This window comes from Rhipicephalus sanguineus, chromosome 1 (assembly GCF_013339695.2).
Source record: "Rhipicephalus sanguineus isolate Rsan-2018 chromosome 1, BIME_Rsan_1.4, whole genome shotgun sequence".
Lineage (NCBI taxonomy): Eukaryota > Metazoa > Arthropoda > Arachnida > Ixodida > Ixodidae > Rhipicephalus > Rhipicephalus sanguineus.
The window spans coordinates 305,212,689-305,229,635 of record NC_051176.1 but is presented as its reverse complement, the minus strand read 5'-3'; the positions used below and the strand labels follow the sequence as shown (position 1 = coordinate 305,229,635).

The 16,947-nt window shown below is 47.1% G+C and overlaps 1 protein-coding gene across 4 annotated transcripts in view; it reads right to left on the bottom strand.

Moving 5' to 3' along the window:
• The window catches only part of LOC119379400 (uncharacterized), a 297,764-nt gene that overhangs the window by 135,737 nt on the left and 145,080 nt on the right, over positions 1 to 16,947 (bottom strand). For all 4 annotated transcript variants that reach the window (XM_037648718.2, XM_037648716.2, XM_037648717.2 and 1 more), the window contains one exon: positions 8,004 to 8,151. In XM_037648718.2, the coding sequence (XP_037504646.1) occupies positions 8,004 to 8,151 (148 nt within the window). The remainder of the gene's footprint in view (positions 1 to 8,003; positions 8,152 to 16,947) is intronic.

Here is a 16,947-nt window from a genome sequence, read left to right as displayed (position 1 = left end):
GGAGTGAGGAACCGTAGTGCGAGGGGTGCGAGGCACTGGCAAGGTAAACAAATATGCCACGGTAAATGTGCCCTTCCCCTAGTGGTAAAATCGCAAGGCGCCTCTTGATCTCGGAGGCTTTCGTTCTGGCGATACCACTTGTCGCGGTAGCTGAGACTACCGCGACATGCGGTATTGCCATAATGAAAGTGCGGACTGCGCGGCCAAGACTCACCAGAGGGCCAAGGTGCAGTTTCGTAGTGCAGAGGACCTATCGACAAAGTTGGTACTGCGTAATGTTGCCCATGTGCAAGATTTCGACACTGCACAGGCAAAAAGGCCTAGTAAGGCGCAGGACAGTGGCGCGAGAATTGTTTTATGAAATGGAGCGTCTGCACAGCGTATAAAATTCGAAGACTTTGTTCTAATACGAAGCGGGTTTTAAGGACAATACACCTGAAGAGACAGAGCATTGTGTCCCAACACTGCCGTTTATTCCAGTGAAAGAAACCAATATCCCCGTGGCACGTGCCGTTTCTCGTCTTCCACTTCTTCTAGTGCGCACTATGTTTACTGCTATTAACACTCCCGGCCCACGAATTCCTACGGGTGCATTTCTAGGAAACACAAATGTTGTAGAGACCGCGTGAATGCTTTGCCGTCGGCTAGCTTTAGGCGAAATGCACGCACAATGCCGTCGTTTCCCGTAATGTTCTTCAGAACACGTGCGAGTTTCCAACACAACTTGGGCACGGCATCATCACGCACTATGACTATATTGCCTTCAGCAATACTAGTGATGTCCACCACTGGCCTATTATGGGCGCTTCTAAGGAGTAATAAATATTCCTTGTACCAGCGATTCCAGAAGTCTTTTCACATCTTTTGCCGCTGTATCCATGTTTTATTAAACAGCTCAGTATGGGAGCTAGGTACCACGGATGCAGTTTGTAAGTCAGGAAGTGCCATCAGTCATTTGCCATGCAACAAATGGGTAGGTGTCAAGACTTCTGGTTCCCCTGGGGCAGGATATGAGTATGTCAGAGGTCTACAGTTAATGATGGCTTCAATTTCCATTAGGACCGTGCTCATTTGACCATAATCTAGAAGTGACATCCCCAGAGCTCTCCTCAACGTGTCTTTCACTGACCTCACCATACGCTCCCAAAATCCACCCCACCAAGGAGCACGGTCAGCAGAGAATTTCCACGTAATGCTATGAGCAGACAGATAATTCCCAACCTCATTTCCCCGAATAGTGTCATATACAGCACGAAGTTCGCGAGAAGCATGTTTAAAGCACAGAGAATTGCCCGAGTAGATCACTGAAGGAAATCCACGACGTGCAATGAAACGCCGAAAAGCCTGCAAGAAACTGTCAGCCGTTGAGCGCAAGACAAGCTCTAAATGCACTACCGCGCAAGTGAACAGTACGACGTAGGATTTTTGTGCCGGCTCACTCTTCAGGTACACTGGTCCAATAAAATCTACACCAGCAATGTCAAACAGCTTGGACACATTCACTCGGTCAGCAGGTAGCGCAGCCATAGGAGCCGTCGCAGCACCCGACCGATCACTCTTTTCATGCACTGCTTCCCCTTCGTCACCCAGAAGCGCTCTCAGAGTTCTGCGATGGTTCTGCAATAGCAAACGAAGCACTGCACGCAGAGATGACTGATGACTAGGTGCTTGCAGACATCGACTCTGTGCTAAAATACGAGGATTGAGCTGCGGGGAGTGTTGGCCTTCTACGACATCACATCCAGGAGCTCTCCGATCTTCTGTGCCATCAAGGGCAATGGTGAGTTGCCAACCAACTCTTCTCTGTCGAGCCAAGCAGCTCCGAGAGAACCTTGCATCGTCACCGGAGCAAGTCTTCCTAAGCTGGACCTAACGAGGTTTGACGGGTCCCCTACAAAACGGCTTCCCTTTTGGGACCTCTTTCGCCATTCCGTGCACGAGAACCCGTGCCTTAACAACATCGATCGGTTTCACTACCTCCGGTCTCTTCTAGATGGCCCGGCAGCAACGGCTCTTGCAGGCATACTGACAATGGACAACAGTTACGAGGATGCCATTTCCACCTTCAAGGAGCGTTTCAGAGATGTGCGAATTATTGAGCAGAAACACCTCGAAAACTTCGCACTCTACATCCAGTCACTACGTCGGCAAATGCTTGTGCCCTCAGAAGCCTCTACGACTTAGTCCAAGTAAACATAAGGGGACTCAAAGGCCTCGGCCTCTCGGAGTCGAATACGCTGCCATGCTGTGTGAGGTGCTAATGAAATCAATTCCACAAGACATAATGGTAGAATACTACCAACGGCGGCAACTTGAAGCAATAAGTGCGAACAACCTGCCGAGCTCGAAAGAAGAACTTCAGCAATTGCTCAATTACCTTCGCATCGAGGTCGAGTAAAGGGAGCAGACCACCTACCAATGACAGGTGTCATACAGCTGTGAACAGCAGACTTCCGGCAGCCGTAAGAATCAGCCTCAGTTGCAGTCTTCAATAATAGCACCGTAACGAAGGAGGAGTCGTGCCTTTTCTGCCAGAAGTCACATTCAACGCTGGATTGCAATGCATCGATTCCTGACTCAGAGAAAAAGCGCCTTCTGCCGTCTACTGGCTGCTGCTTCAGGTGTACAACCAAGGGACATCGGGCAAGAGATTGTCGACGTAAGGTGAGCTGCTCGCATTGCCAAGGAAGACACGCTTCTTCGATGTGTTCCAGAAAGGACGCTAAAGCTGCTCACATAACGGCGCCACCGCAGCACACAACGAGCAGTACTTCCATGTACGCTGTGTCAGATGGAAACAGGCGGAGTAACCTTGATACCATACTTTTGCAAACATTCAGAGGATGGATAAAGGGCGCAAAAGGTTCCTGCTATATAAGAGGCATTGTGGATAACGGTAGCCAGCGCACTTTCATTAAAGAAGGCGTTTCAAGAAAAATTAACCTCAAGGTGCTAGCAGAAATTGACATTACCGTCAACGCATTTGGAAACAGACGTGGAGGTCGAAGTGCGCATCGACGACTAGTTGAAGTAACCTTACAAAGCCAGTGCGATGGTGTTTAGCATGTTAGAAGCAATAGAAATAGAGCAGATCTGTGAAGCCATTGTTGAAGTACCCCAAGGCCACGGATTCATCAAAGGGTTACAGAATTGCGGCCGACGATTGGCTGATGCTCTTTGCTTTCCGCATATTGCACAAGAAGAAGGCATTAGCTTATTGGCTCAGACCAATTGGGGAAGATCCAGCTTATTGGCTCAGACCAATTGGGGAAGATCCTTGGAAGAGACATCACTAGGCACAATGATCACAAAGGCCTTTTTTCCGTTGAAACTGCAATGGGTATGACATACCAAGGGCCCTTACACAACGATGAAACCATTCACCGAAGTACACAAACCAAACGTTTGTGTACTTCAGACAAATTGCTGCATGAACGACGAACTACTGCAGGAACGCGTATGCTCAGAACTGCGAAAGTTCTGGCAACTTGAAGGCTTAGGGATCACAGATACAGATGAACCATCCTCTCATGATAAGAAGGTTTTGAAAACTTTCAACGAAACCACCGAGTTGCACGTTCAAGGATACGAGGTCTGCCTGCCTTGGAAGGAACTGCCATCAGACCTGCATGATAACCGAGAGGTAGCAGTCAAACGACTTCGCTGCCTACTTCATCGGAGATCACAGAGCAAAGAAGTTTTGCTGAACTATGTTGCAGCAGTCAGACAGTATATTAAGGATGGTCATGCGGAACCAGTTCCTGTCATCGAGGATGCGACCACCACAGAGTATTACATGCCCCACTGATGTAGTTGGGGGTCTGCCCATAGGTCCGGGGAGCAGCCAGGCCTCAGGGGGAAGTAGAGATCAGGAGCCCCGGAGCTGATTACAAGAACGTTTATTTACATGACGATTTGGTAGAGTGTGGTAGCGTGTGGTAGCGTGCCGACGCTCACGTTATAAAGCCTTGGTCTTCCCCAGAGCCTTTGTTGGAGAAAACCATTGAGTCCAGAACAGTCCAATCAACAAGTTGTCTTAATCTCCGCCCCCTAAAGGAAAAGTAAAGCACCACCTCCTTTTCACCCCAGGAAAGAGCAAAGCAGCACGCCTGGCATGATGGGAGGTGAACAGAAGACACAATAGGGCACTATACACACAATGAAGGGATCACGGCGGCACACATTCCTGGAAACTGGCCGCGTTGTCAGGTGCAGTCTTTCCTTGCTTCGATAGCGTCCCCGGCGCAGGTGACGGCCAGCTGCCGGTCGGGTCACAAAGCCACAAAGGCACCATAAACACAATGAAGGGACCATGGCGGCACACATTCCTGGAAACTGGTCGCGTTATCAGGTGCAGACTTTCTTTGCCTCAATAGCGCAGTGGACGGCCAGCTCCCGGCTTGGTGACAAAGCCACAAAGACACCGCGTAGTGTGGGGAAGGTGCCCGATGAGGAATCTGAGGCACTTGGCTAATTGTCCGGTGCATCTCGCAGAATGCTGAACAAAGCAGTGCACAAGTGACTGCCTCTTCGGAGCAGCCTCGACTGCAAATAGTTCATCTCCAGGCCATAAAACTGTCAAACTCAGCCAAGTGTGTCCAAGGCGATTGACGAGGGAACTGACAGCCTTGAAGGGTTCAGGACACAATTGCAGTGTTGTCGCCGCATCTGGTGCGTTTCGGGGAACGTTGACGATGCAGAAAGCAGAGCAGATGCCGCCAAATCACTTCCACGATCCAGCGGCACGAAGCTGTGAAGTCTGATCATAACACCACCGAGCAGTAATAAGAGAATCGTCCACCATGACGAAACTCAGAGTTGTCTTCGATGCGTCATCCCATGCCACAGGAGTGACTTAGCTGAATGACCACTTAGAAAAAGATCCGAACTTCAGCAATGATATGTTGAAGATGTTGCTGCGCTTTCGCCAGCATCAGTTCGGAGTCGCAGCTGAAGTCCAGAAAGCTTTCTTGCAGGTTGGAATCAAGTGACAGGGACACCCTGAGATTCCTTTGGTTTGAGAGAACACCAACAGGAGTACATGACATGAATCGCGTTCGCAATTACCGCATGACTCGCGTGCCCTTTAGCACTACGGCAAGCCCTTTTTTACTGAGTGCAACATTGCAGTACCGCTTCCAGTGCGTATCCGGAAAGTATCGCCGAGCAGCAGAGAAGTTGGCGAGTTGCTTTTATGTGGATGACATGGTCACCAGTGTTCCTACCACATCGGACGCCTGCGAACTATATGACCATGCCACAGAAATCTTCGCCAAGGCTGGAATGAAGTTGCATAAGTGGGCAACTAACTGCACTGACATGAAAAACCGTGTAGAACAGCCGGACCACGCGGAGATACTTGGACTACTGTGGAACACCAGATCAGACAAGGAAAGAAGATGACTTTTAAGGGCTCGTTTTTCTTTGTTAGACACAATATTATGGAGCACTAACAGACAATAATGCCAAGGAAAGTATAGGGGATGTTATTTGCAATAATTGGGATATAAATGTGAAGAAAGTAAAGTGGACGAAAAGATAACTTGCCGCCGGCAGGGACCGAACCTGCGACCTTCGAATAACGCGTCCGATGCTCTACCACTGAGCTACGGCGGCAGTCATCCCCCCGTCCACTTTATGGGGTATATATGTGCATTTAAACCTAGGAGTTTTAGTCAGCGCCGATCGCAGCCATGGCGGCAAGTGTGGAACGCTCTTTTTCTGCCTTTTGGTGTCACGTAGCACGTGATCTTTTTACGAGCTGGCAGCTAACTAATAATCCCTCAAATACTACCTGAAGGCATCAAGTCTGCCAGAACGAGACCCTCGCTATGAATGAAGGAAAGAGGATTACTTTTAAGGGCTCGTTTTTGTTAGACGCAATATTAATGAGAACTAACAGACAATAATGCCAAGGAAAGTACAGAGGATGTTATTTGTAATAATTGGGATATGCCACAAAAATTGGTCACATTCCACAATTGGTCACATTCCACAAAAAAGTGGAATGTGACCTATAAATGTGCTATTTATTGCACTGTTACATTACATTTAACCATGATTTTCATGTTAAGACTTGACATTTCTGTTTGTCATACACTCATGTCATGCCATACCAATTTTGGTATATATGAAGTTATTGAGACAGCTGCAAGAGCTCAAACCACCCGCCGCAAGCACGCACACAGCACGCAGGCAGGCAGAGAGAAAGACAGCCAGACAGACATGCTAAAAGTGGCTGAAGATCACTCAGAAATGCTTCGCATTTTAATAAAGGGAATGGGGGATAAGGGATGACAGGAGGAAGCGAGGAGTAAATATTCATTCAAGCATGTGGCACACAACCTATTTTGGTTAGCATACTTTGACCCACAAAGAAATCTGCTTATGAGCCTCAGATCCTAGCCGTGGAGACCACGTTCTCTCAGGGTGGAATGCAAACATACTCACAAACATTCTGGGTGTTCAAAATCAAGCTTTATGGCTTTTTTAAATTTTACCACAGGGAGGTACGTGAAAACCACCTTTGCAGATAAATTATGTATCCAGGGGGACACAAAGTGAGATAATAATTATCGTTGTCAGTCGCCCAATGAACTAAGATTGAATAATGAACTTTCTAGTGACTGAAGCAAGCGGGCATGTTTGTATTGAAAAGGTGGAGGCAGTTGCGTTTCTACACAGTTATACTTGAAAGAATCCCTCTAGCATGCCTGTGCTCTGAGATATCCCACTGAAAAGTTTAATTGTGGTTTGCATGATTACGCATGCAAGACAGTGAGCACTGGTGCAAGGCTCCTCCCCAATGTGCCACGGATTATGCGTACGGCGTATTATCTGCGAACCGGTCAAAGGCATCGGCAAAGATGATAATGGTTACACTTTTACTACTGGCTGGCAATAGCAAGCAAAAGTGGGCAGCTGAGAGCAATAATGATTGCCTGACTCTGTGTCCCCCCAAATACATAACTTATCGGCAACCCCCAGTGCTGAATTTTAAGAAAACCATAAAGCTTAATACTGAACACCCTGTATATTTAGTAACAACATAAAGAACGCCAGGTGGTAAAAATTGATACAGGGCCCTGAACTATGGTGTCTCTCATAGCCTATGTTTCACTTTCAGGGGTCAAACACCACATAAATCCACCTACCACCCACCAGGTAGCAAGTTTAATTCCTGGCAAAAGCAACAGCATTCTGAAGGATATGGAATAAAAAAAAAAGCATATGCACTTTGCGTGAACAATCCCAGGTAGTCAGAGCCCTGCACTAAAACATATTTCATAGCCCCTCCATAGTCTTGGGACACAGGACAGACAAACCTTACAAATAGACCCAACCCAAAAAATTGTGAATTTTATGCACGGCTTCTCAGGCCATCCTCTCTGGCCTTTCTGCATAAGAATGGCCTCTCTTTTCTCTTCTAAATTTTACTCGAGCGGGATCCCAAAATGATATTCAATCCCTTCATGACACCGAGAAAACTTTGCACACTCCACACCCATTATGTAACTGCGTAAAAAAACGGACGGTGACACAAGAGGAGAGGAAAGCACAAACAGGCGCAGACTATCAACTGAACTTGTTGATCAGTGAACTTGTTGAGGCCGCGCACATTCATAAGCAGTCTGAGTCTTGCGTCAGTGTTCCCTCTGTTGCTGTACATGAAAAAGAGTTATGTTATCTTGGTTCTGTATGACGGGCATGCTATGGTTGATGTGCCCTGAGTTTTTGTTGATATGGGTCCCTCTTGGCTTTTCCTCCCCCCCTTTGCCCTTTCTTGCTTTTATCCTGTCCTTTATATTGCCTTGATCTTGCAATAAAGCTTCAGTTGATAGTCTGCGCCTGTTTGTGCTTTCCTCTCCTCTTGTGTCACCGTCCGTTTTTTTGCACAGTTACATAACGGATCATTACCAACTCGCCCAACTTACCACACTCCACACATTCCGTTGTGACTTGCCACTGTGGCCTCATGCCATATGCACATGCAAAGCACTGACCTTTGGCTGGCACAAATTGCCTGGTTTCTGCACAGCTGCTGTAAATACAAGCAGGCAGCTCTCCACAGCACTGTCCTGGACACAGTCCTCCCAGTTTTGTTCTGTCACCATATCCACAGCTTCCATTAGAACTACTTGGCTCAGGGAACTGCGGGACCATAGTAGAGGGTCAACGGTGCACTGACTTAGAATACACATACTGCTGTTTAGCAAATATCTGCACTGTGTTCAGATAAACAAAACTGAAAAATTGGTGCATTGTGGACAGTAAAGATGATGCTTCAGGCCAACTTCAGATACTCTGTTCAAATATATGTGAAATGCACAGACGTCCTCATTAGACAATGCCTTGACCATATTGAATAAAATTTGCTGTATTTAGGATATTAGCAGCAGAAAAGAAAATGAGGGTCACATTTTCTGTCTTTTCAATTTTGCATTGGCAATGCCTCAATGCTAGATTATTTCCCACCTTCTCCCTGTGCTGGAGTAATTTATGTGAACATTACTGATCATTATCCCATATTACTTGCATTCAGCGTTGCCAGTGATGTGATTGAACAAAGCCACTTCGGCGTGGCTTCTAGAACAGTTAAAACCTCACTGCAGAGCAGCAAATCAGCCTTCTGGGGCAGTTACCAGTCCTACATTTGGGTCTCCAAGTTGTACTATGTTTAACAAAATCAATACGAGCACACATGCGTGCATGCATAATTTTCTTACCACAAAAGATGAAATTTACTTCCTACGAACAGCCACTGATCATTTCCCCCCAATGCATATCATATTTGTAATTGAATGAGGCTTTTCCTGAAGCTTTAATTATGGTATTGAAAATGCAAGCTGTGTAAATTTTCCATGCATTCTTCTTACTATTGAAAAGAACTATTCCGATGACGTTTGTGCTTCAAGTACAATCTAGGCCTTCATTGTGTGGTGAAGTACCTGTTGCCGTGCTTTACAGACAGAATCATTACAATTCTGGCTCATGGGCAGTTAATAATATTGAGGATTTAATATTTAATTGGTACTTTGTGCCCAAAATCTACTCTGTGTTCTACAAAATTTACGGTAATGGGTGGCTTCATATTTAATTTTGACAAGTTCTTGAAAATTAACTTTTGCCGCGGTCGAGAAGCAGCACCAAGATACCGGGATACTGTGACATCATGCTTTCACAGCAAAATCTGACAGGTTACTGCAGCAGGTGGAATTTTTTAATAAATCCTGACCACTGTATGGCATAAAAAACATAAGCACCCTGCATGAACTCTTCTGGAAGCCAATTAGGACAAACAGTACCACAAATTTTTGTAAAACAAAATGGTCGCTCCAAGCACAAACACATACTGCTCACTGTAATTAATGCAATCAATCAACAAGTAAAAGACTGCCATCCAACAAAAATAATTCCACCAAGTATTCCTTTCTCTAACTCCACAACAGTTAAAAAGTATCTTTACTACACCTGATAATGTAATCTCACAGTATGAGCCAGCTAAAATTGCCCCCCCCCCCTGCCAAGCTTGAAACCTTAACATGCAAAATTACTGGCTGACTTGACTCTAGACATGGAGTAGACTGGAATAAACCTTGAGTATATTGTCATGTGGTCGTGACGTTGATGAAGGCAGCAGTCGGCGTGTTCAAGACTAAACTTTTTATTTGGGCGCGGAAAATGAAAAGACAATTCACACTGTAAATAGACAGTGACATGGACGACTAAATGTGATCATCGGCAGAGTGCGTCGTCTTTTATAAAGCAGTCATCGAACCTTCCAGCGTTATCACTGGTGCTCGCATTATTACTGGCACTCTCGAATAATCTTGACTGTGTCCTGCGTGTAATCTTAACAGAATGATCTCAAATAATCACAATATTAATGAGAACTAATAGACAATAATGCCAAAAAAAGTATAGGGGATGTTATTTGTAATAATTAGAATATAAATTGATATTCTAATTATTACAAATAGCATCCTCTATACTTTCCTTGGCATTATTGTCTGTTAGTTCTCATTAATATTGTGTCTAACAAAGAAAAACGAGCCCTTGAAAAAGCCATCTTCTTTCCTTCAAATAATCACGAAGCTTCTCAAGCATTCCGGTGCTGCTGTTATGATCGGATTTCATGGCTTGGCGCCACTTGGCCATGATTTGGCGGCGTCTGCCCTGCTTTCTTCATCATCAACATTCCCCAAAGTGCACCTGATGCGGCAACAACACGGCTGTCGTGTTCTGAACCCTTCCAAGCTGTCAGTTCCCCTCGTCAATCGCCATGGGCACACCCGGACGAGTTTGACGGTTTGATGGCCTGGAAGTGAGCTGTTTGCCGTCATGGCTGCTCGGAAGAGGCAGTCACTTGTGCACTGCTTTGTTCAGCATTCTCTGAGATGCACCAGACAATTAGCTGAGCGCCCGAGATTCCTCATCGGGAACCTTTCCCACACTCCGCGGTGCCTTTGTGGCTTTGTGACCAAGCCGGGAGCTGGCCGTCCACTGTGCCGGCAGCGCTATCGAGGCAAAGAAAGACTGCCCCTGACGGCACAGCCAGTTTTCAAGAATTTGCGCTGCCGCGACCCCTTCACTGTGTGTGTGGTGCCCTATTGTGTCTTGTGTCCGCCGCGCATTGAGCCGGGCACGCCGCTTTTCTCTTTCCGGGGTGGGAAGGATGTGGTGCTTGACCTTTCCCCTTAGGGGGCGGAGATGAAGACAACTTCTTGATTGGACTGTTCTGGACTTGATGGTTTTCTCCAACAGGGAGTTCGGGGAAGACCAAGGCTTTATAACGTGAGCGTCGAGACGATCTTAAAACACGCTACCAAATAGTCACGTAAATTCTTGTTATCAGCTCTGGCTCCTGATCTCTACTTCTCCCCAAGGCCTGGCTGGTTCCGGTCCTATGGGCAACCCCCGACCACATCAGCGCAGTCTGCGCCAAGCGTTGCTAACAGTTTTTGTGGCTGAAACTCGAATACATCAAAATAAACTTATAAACGTGCATGGCAATATAAACTTAAAGGGGTCATGAAGCACCGCTCTGGCTTGTTGAAAAAACACATCCTGCGGAAAGCTGACGCGGCTATGAACTGCTCAGCCAAATATTGCAGTCATGCGCGCCGCGTAAAGGCTACAAGCGGAACGCGAAGTTGCTGTTTTCTCAGGCGCCCTCTTTTCAAACAGAGGCCGGTTCTCACTCTCGTCGGTGGGCGGAGCATCTGCAGCTTGACGTTGCGATCTGCATCACCACATCGCAAAAGACATAGCATCCTCATTGGCCGATAGCCGACGTAAATCGAGAGCGGCGTTCGGATCAGATGCGCTTCTTGCCACGGGGTGCCGCCACTTGCCGGCGCCGCACTCCTCAGTACACGGTAGCCGCACTCGCGCACGCGAATCACAGCGGGAGAACGATCGCGTTTCATGACGCGCGCTGACGTAACTTCTTTCCCCCGTGCCATCCCTCCCCGTGTAGCTTCCAGTGCGCTCGTCGGCACGAGAAAAGAGAGAAAGCGCTGAGAGCGTGTGCCCAAACCCCGTAACTCCGCTCATTCTTGACGGATTCAAGAAATTTTTGCGACAATCGATTCAGGAGGCAGTAAACTCCGATACCGAGGTCATTAGATCATTACTTAGAAAAGTGATTCATGACCCCTTTAAGTGCATTGTTATATTAAAAATATTCGTTCAAGACAAGTATTTATATTGTGCACCTATGCAGCAAGTTTGGTGGCTTCCACCTTTCCCCTGGTAGGTGTCGACACTTGCTTCGGTACATTAAGCTTTCATAAAGGAAGCTGCAAGCTTACATGACTTCACATGCCATGAGCTTTGTACAAAGCAAATGTTTCCAAACGCTCTCAATCCACAGAATGACATAGGTGCAGTTCACGGCCCAGCACACAGTTAAATGTGAATAAGTCGCCATTTACAAGACGCCACAAGCATGTTTTTGTAGCTGGGCAACATGGTCACAATGCGCAACGATGTGGTGTGAATGGTAGTTAAGTATGGACGTTATGGTACGTTGAATTCATCAAGAGGCGACAAATGAGATTTACTTACTCATCACCATTAGTTTAATCTAATAGTATTCTCTGATTATATAGTTATCGACTTTTAGAGGCCGTTTTCAACAACATAGCACTTGCCTGTCGGCTCCCATGACTTCCCAAAATTACAGTGTTAACAAATTTGGATTTCAAGCACCTGCCGTCCAATTGTCCGAAAAAATTGCAAGAACAATATCTTGGTGCACACTTGCCACAAATTATGAGATTTTTGCCAAAATAAGGCAAGATGTAGCAGGCATAGGTTGGCAAAAAATGTCGAGCTCACTCAGACTCACTCATGAAATATATTTTGCCCTTAGAGCTCACTCGGACTCAGACTCACTAGAATTTTTCTCAGCCGGACTCACTCAGACTCAAGCTCACCAAAATATTACTCAGCCGGACTCACTCAAACTCAGACTCACGGCTCTATCTGAGCCTGAGTGAGTCTGAGTGAGTCGACTCATGAGTCCATTAGTGCATAATTAGCTTTTTCAACGACGTTGTCAACGCCAATATTTCCCATAAAATGTGCTGTACTAGGCGTCTTTTGACCTAGTACCTTCAAATATGAGTTATCAGTGGGTGCAATCCAGTAAGGAGATTTTTATTGAAAGAGATGACTCACACGAGATATTTTTATCAAGAACTACCTGCAATAGAGTTTGCTGGAAGGGGGGTGTCACCTGTCCCCCCCCCCCCATGCCCTTCGTTACTCACGCCTCTGATAAATATTGAGCTGGCGTATGAACACTACAGTGCTTTGAAGTATGTGTGAGTCGATGGGAGCATAAACGTGAGCCGACATAAAGCTGATATTAACGCTGAAGTTGTTTAGATAGAGCCATAGACCAGCAAAAAAATGCGGAACTCACTCAGACTCACTCAAGAAATATATTTCGCGCTTAGTGCTCACTCGGACTCAGGCTCACCGAAATTCTCCTCAACCGGACTCACTCGAACTCAGACTCACTGAAATTTTTCACAACCGAACTCACTCGGACTCAAATTCACCAAAATATTCTTCACCCGGACTCACTCAAACTCATACTCACAGCTCGATCTGAGTCTGAGTGAGTCTGAGTGAGTCGACTCACGAGTGAGTTTGCCGACCTATGGTAGCAGGTTTCACCTACAGTATACTCTCGTTAAACGGAACCTGAAGGGACCAAGAAAATGTGTTCCGTTTAAGAGGAGTTCCGTTTACTGAGAGAGGAGCTGGGGTGCAGAATCCAAGTACAAAAGCAATCATACTAGGAGCAGTTGTTCCGTTTAAGCAGCAGTTCCGTTTAAGAGATTTCCGTTTACTAAGAGTCTACTGTATTGGCGCAGTTTGGCCCAATAGGCACAGCTATCACATCAGTGCGTGGTGAAGCCTTTAGAATACCGAATCATGTTAGATATTTGACCAAGAATCAATTTTTAACACCATGATTACAGCTGGTTGGTGTAGAGTTAAAATAATTATGCCTTGAATGGGTTTTAGTCCCCTTTTTCTCAAAGCCATGGATGAGTGCACAATAGTAAAATGCAAAAAGAACAAATACACTCAGAATTCATGGTTATCACGAGGATTGCTAAAACATATGCGGAAGAAAAAATTTGGACAGAAAGTTAAAAGGCAGCAGTGGTGGTCCAACCAGGTGAGGATTTCGAGCAATTTTAGGAAAAGGAAAAAAGTGGTTTTGGGACAGATAGACAGTTTTGGAAAAAAAATGCTGCTGTAATGTACATAAGGTGACATGACCAACAAATGGTTTCTGTGAGTGACAGACAGGCGTTAAAAAGTCTTCCCAAACAAAAAAATCAACCTAGCAATAAAACCAGCAGAGAATTTTCTGTTTGCAACCGCATGCACAGTATGTTCTATCATCACCCCAACTTACTACAGCTGGTGCTCCATTGTCCTCAATAATTATCAAGTGCTAGGCACACAAGCCATTCCAGAATGCATAGTTAAGCAAGTGTATGCACTAGCAATGAGTGCCGACCACGTATCGCAACCCCGCTGACAGTATAAGAACGGTTCACCGCAACGTATTTTCTCTGGAGCTGTGAAGCAGTTTCAGAGAGACAAACGTGGAGATTCTATGCCGGCCACTGAGGAGGATGTGTCGAGAGGTGCAGAAGTCAGTGAATGATTCAACCATAGAAGGGAGAGAATTTTTTTTCCTTTTTTTTTTCACGCAGTTAGTGTTATCTTATGGAAGTGCCACCATGATGATATATGCCTGTCAAGTTGGAGGTATGGCGTCCCTCGAACAAGCATGATGATAGAGGATGAGAGCTGGCGGGGGAGAGGGGTGAGTGGGGGCGATCATTCTTACCTCCAGCGCCCCCCCCCCCCCCTCACGATTACCACTCCTTGGATCTGTCGCTGACAGGGAACTGAGTTCCGGGAAGGGAGTTTTAGGGTTCTGCAATTGTCGAGAACCAATGAATGCAACTACAGTAAAATACCACTTGGACAAACACCAATTAAATTAACTACTCAGCTGTATGGACTTTCTTTAAATCCCCCTCCGAAACGTCACTGAACCCAATGCTAGTGCACTTCAGTTTAACGAAATTCAGTGTAGAGCGCATTTCAGTTCGACAAACTTATTTCGTGACACCATCCAGTGCCTCCCAGGTCATACTGATCAGTTCAAAAAGTACAAACGCACTTGTTGTAGCATAGTTTTGCAGTGGCCTAGTTTTAACATGTGACAGACACCTGAAATGCTTGCAAAGGCTTGGCGGACAGAGTAAAATGATAATAGGGAACGGATGGCAGAAGGCAGGCCTAATTGCTTGATCACTCTGGATGCCAATCTCCAAGGTGAGAAGCATGACACTGATGAAAGAAAGGAACCCAATGGCTGGAAGGAATTGTCGGAAAGACTGGATACAGACAGCCCTTCACCTTTTGAGAAATGTGTCGCATGCGACTCTTACAGAGAGCACAGCCTCCCAACCAACAGAGACATCTACCAACCCTGTGCACAGGAGTCAGGGGGACATTCGGTCTTTTGTGTTCAGTTTAGGAGGCAGTCGGTCGCTAGCAGTCATGTAGTCATGTGAATAAAGTGCTTCTTTTATTGGACACTTCTGCAGGTCATGCATCTGGCTCGTACAAGTGCAACATGGTGTCAGAAGTGGACACAGTGCATGCCTGATGAAGCACTTGGTCTTCGTTATCAACAACACTTCTCCAGCCAGTAACTGCGAAGGAGGCACCTTCAGCTCCCACCTATGAAGCCTAATCCTACAGTCAGCAACTGCGTAGTTACTCTTGTCGACCTCACCAATGCTTCTCTAGGCCTCGCTAATGCTTGCCACCACCAGTCGACCTACAACAGGCAAGTCTATTGCCAAAATGTCACAGCCGGCGCACATAGAAGGTATCATGTCCTTGAAAAATGGTTCGTCGCAACCGGCCACTGCATCCACACCAGTGACCGCTACATGAGCAGGTCTATCCTTGTGCCAGCCTGATAGGTTCCGACTTCAAAAATGCCAGTTCCTGGCTGTCGAGCGTATTGGGCGAGTGAGTGACACGACAGCCAAGTCTCCGGGCAGACAAGTGCCTTCATGTTTATTTACAGCCCTTATATACATCAGTGAATGATGTGTTGCCATCCTGCAGTACTGCTGTACACTACATAGATGCTGTGCTGCCATCTAGTGGTACTCCTGTACACTACATACTCCCTTTAGTAAAACCAAACAAAACACATGTACAGGAACTCTTGGTCCGAAAGGAAACGTTCACAGGTCGAGCCTTTTCGGCTTGCGGATCTTTCTGCCGAATCTCGAGACACGTTGTGTAGAAGTAAACCCCGAGGTGCGCGAGGTGCCTCTTCCCGAGGCAATGCGGTATTCCGGTCTTGGGCTGCTTGATCAGATCCAGGCGTTGCTGCAGACATGTCGGTCTGGGCCACCACGGGAGTTCTAGGTGGGCTGGTAGAGCCTTCCGCAGGACATCCTTTTGTTGGTACCACGTGCATCCGGTTGCGCTGGAGTACATTCATCAGAGTCTCCACCACGTAGGAGTGCAGGCGTTGAGCTGGCCCCACGACTGCCGCGGGAGAGTTAACGTCCTGTGCCCAGACCTGCTTGCCAGCCTTAAGAGGCCGTAGTGTGCAAGCCGCATGTCTTCTGTCAAGTCTGATGCTTGGCGTCTCCAGATGTCTTGGTCACGCCGAGTGAATGAGACCGAACGGGGCCAGGCTGGCTCCAGCAGGTGCGACGTCTTCGGCACCCGGGTCTGCAGATGCCTACCCATTAGCAGCTGAGCAGGACTCATTCCATTTACACCAGGGTGTTCCTGTATGCCAGAAGCCCCAGTTAGGGATCATCTGCCTGCCGCAGCAGGTCTTTGACAGTCCTCACCATCCATTCCACCTCCGAGTTTGACTGTGGAAAATGGGGGCTGCTGGTGACGTGGCGGAAGCCGTAGGACTCTCCGAAGGCGGAGAACTCTCTTGCAGTAAACTGGGGACCGTTTTTGCTGCGCACCAGCCTTGGAATCCCATGGAGCGCGAAAACGTTCTTGATGGCGTTGATCACTGCAGGTGCTGTGGTCCAGCATAGGCTGATCACTTCTGGAAAGCGTGACTGGTAATCCAGCAGAAGGATGTAGTCTTGGTCATTCAGATGAAAAAGATCATTGCCCACCTTCTCCCAGGGCAGAGTTGGGGTGGTTGAGGGCAGCATGGGCTCCAAGCACTGCACCCTGCCCAAGGGGACATGGCCAGTGGCCGACGGTTGGCAACGAGTTGGGAAGCAGTCGTTGGCCAACCTAGTCGGCCACACAACCAAAGAAAGAGGTTGGCCCGTGACTGGCCATCGACCAGGTCGGCAGCGAGTTGGCCAGCGCGCTTGGCCCGACGTCGCCTGTTTACCTTCT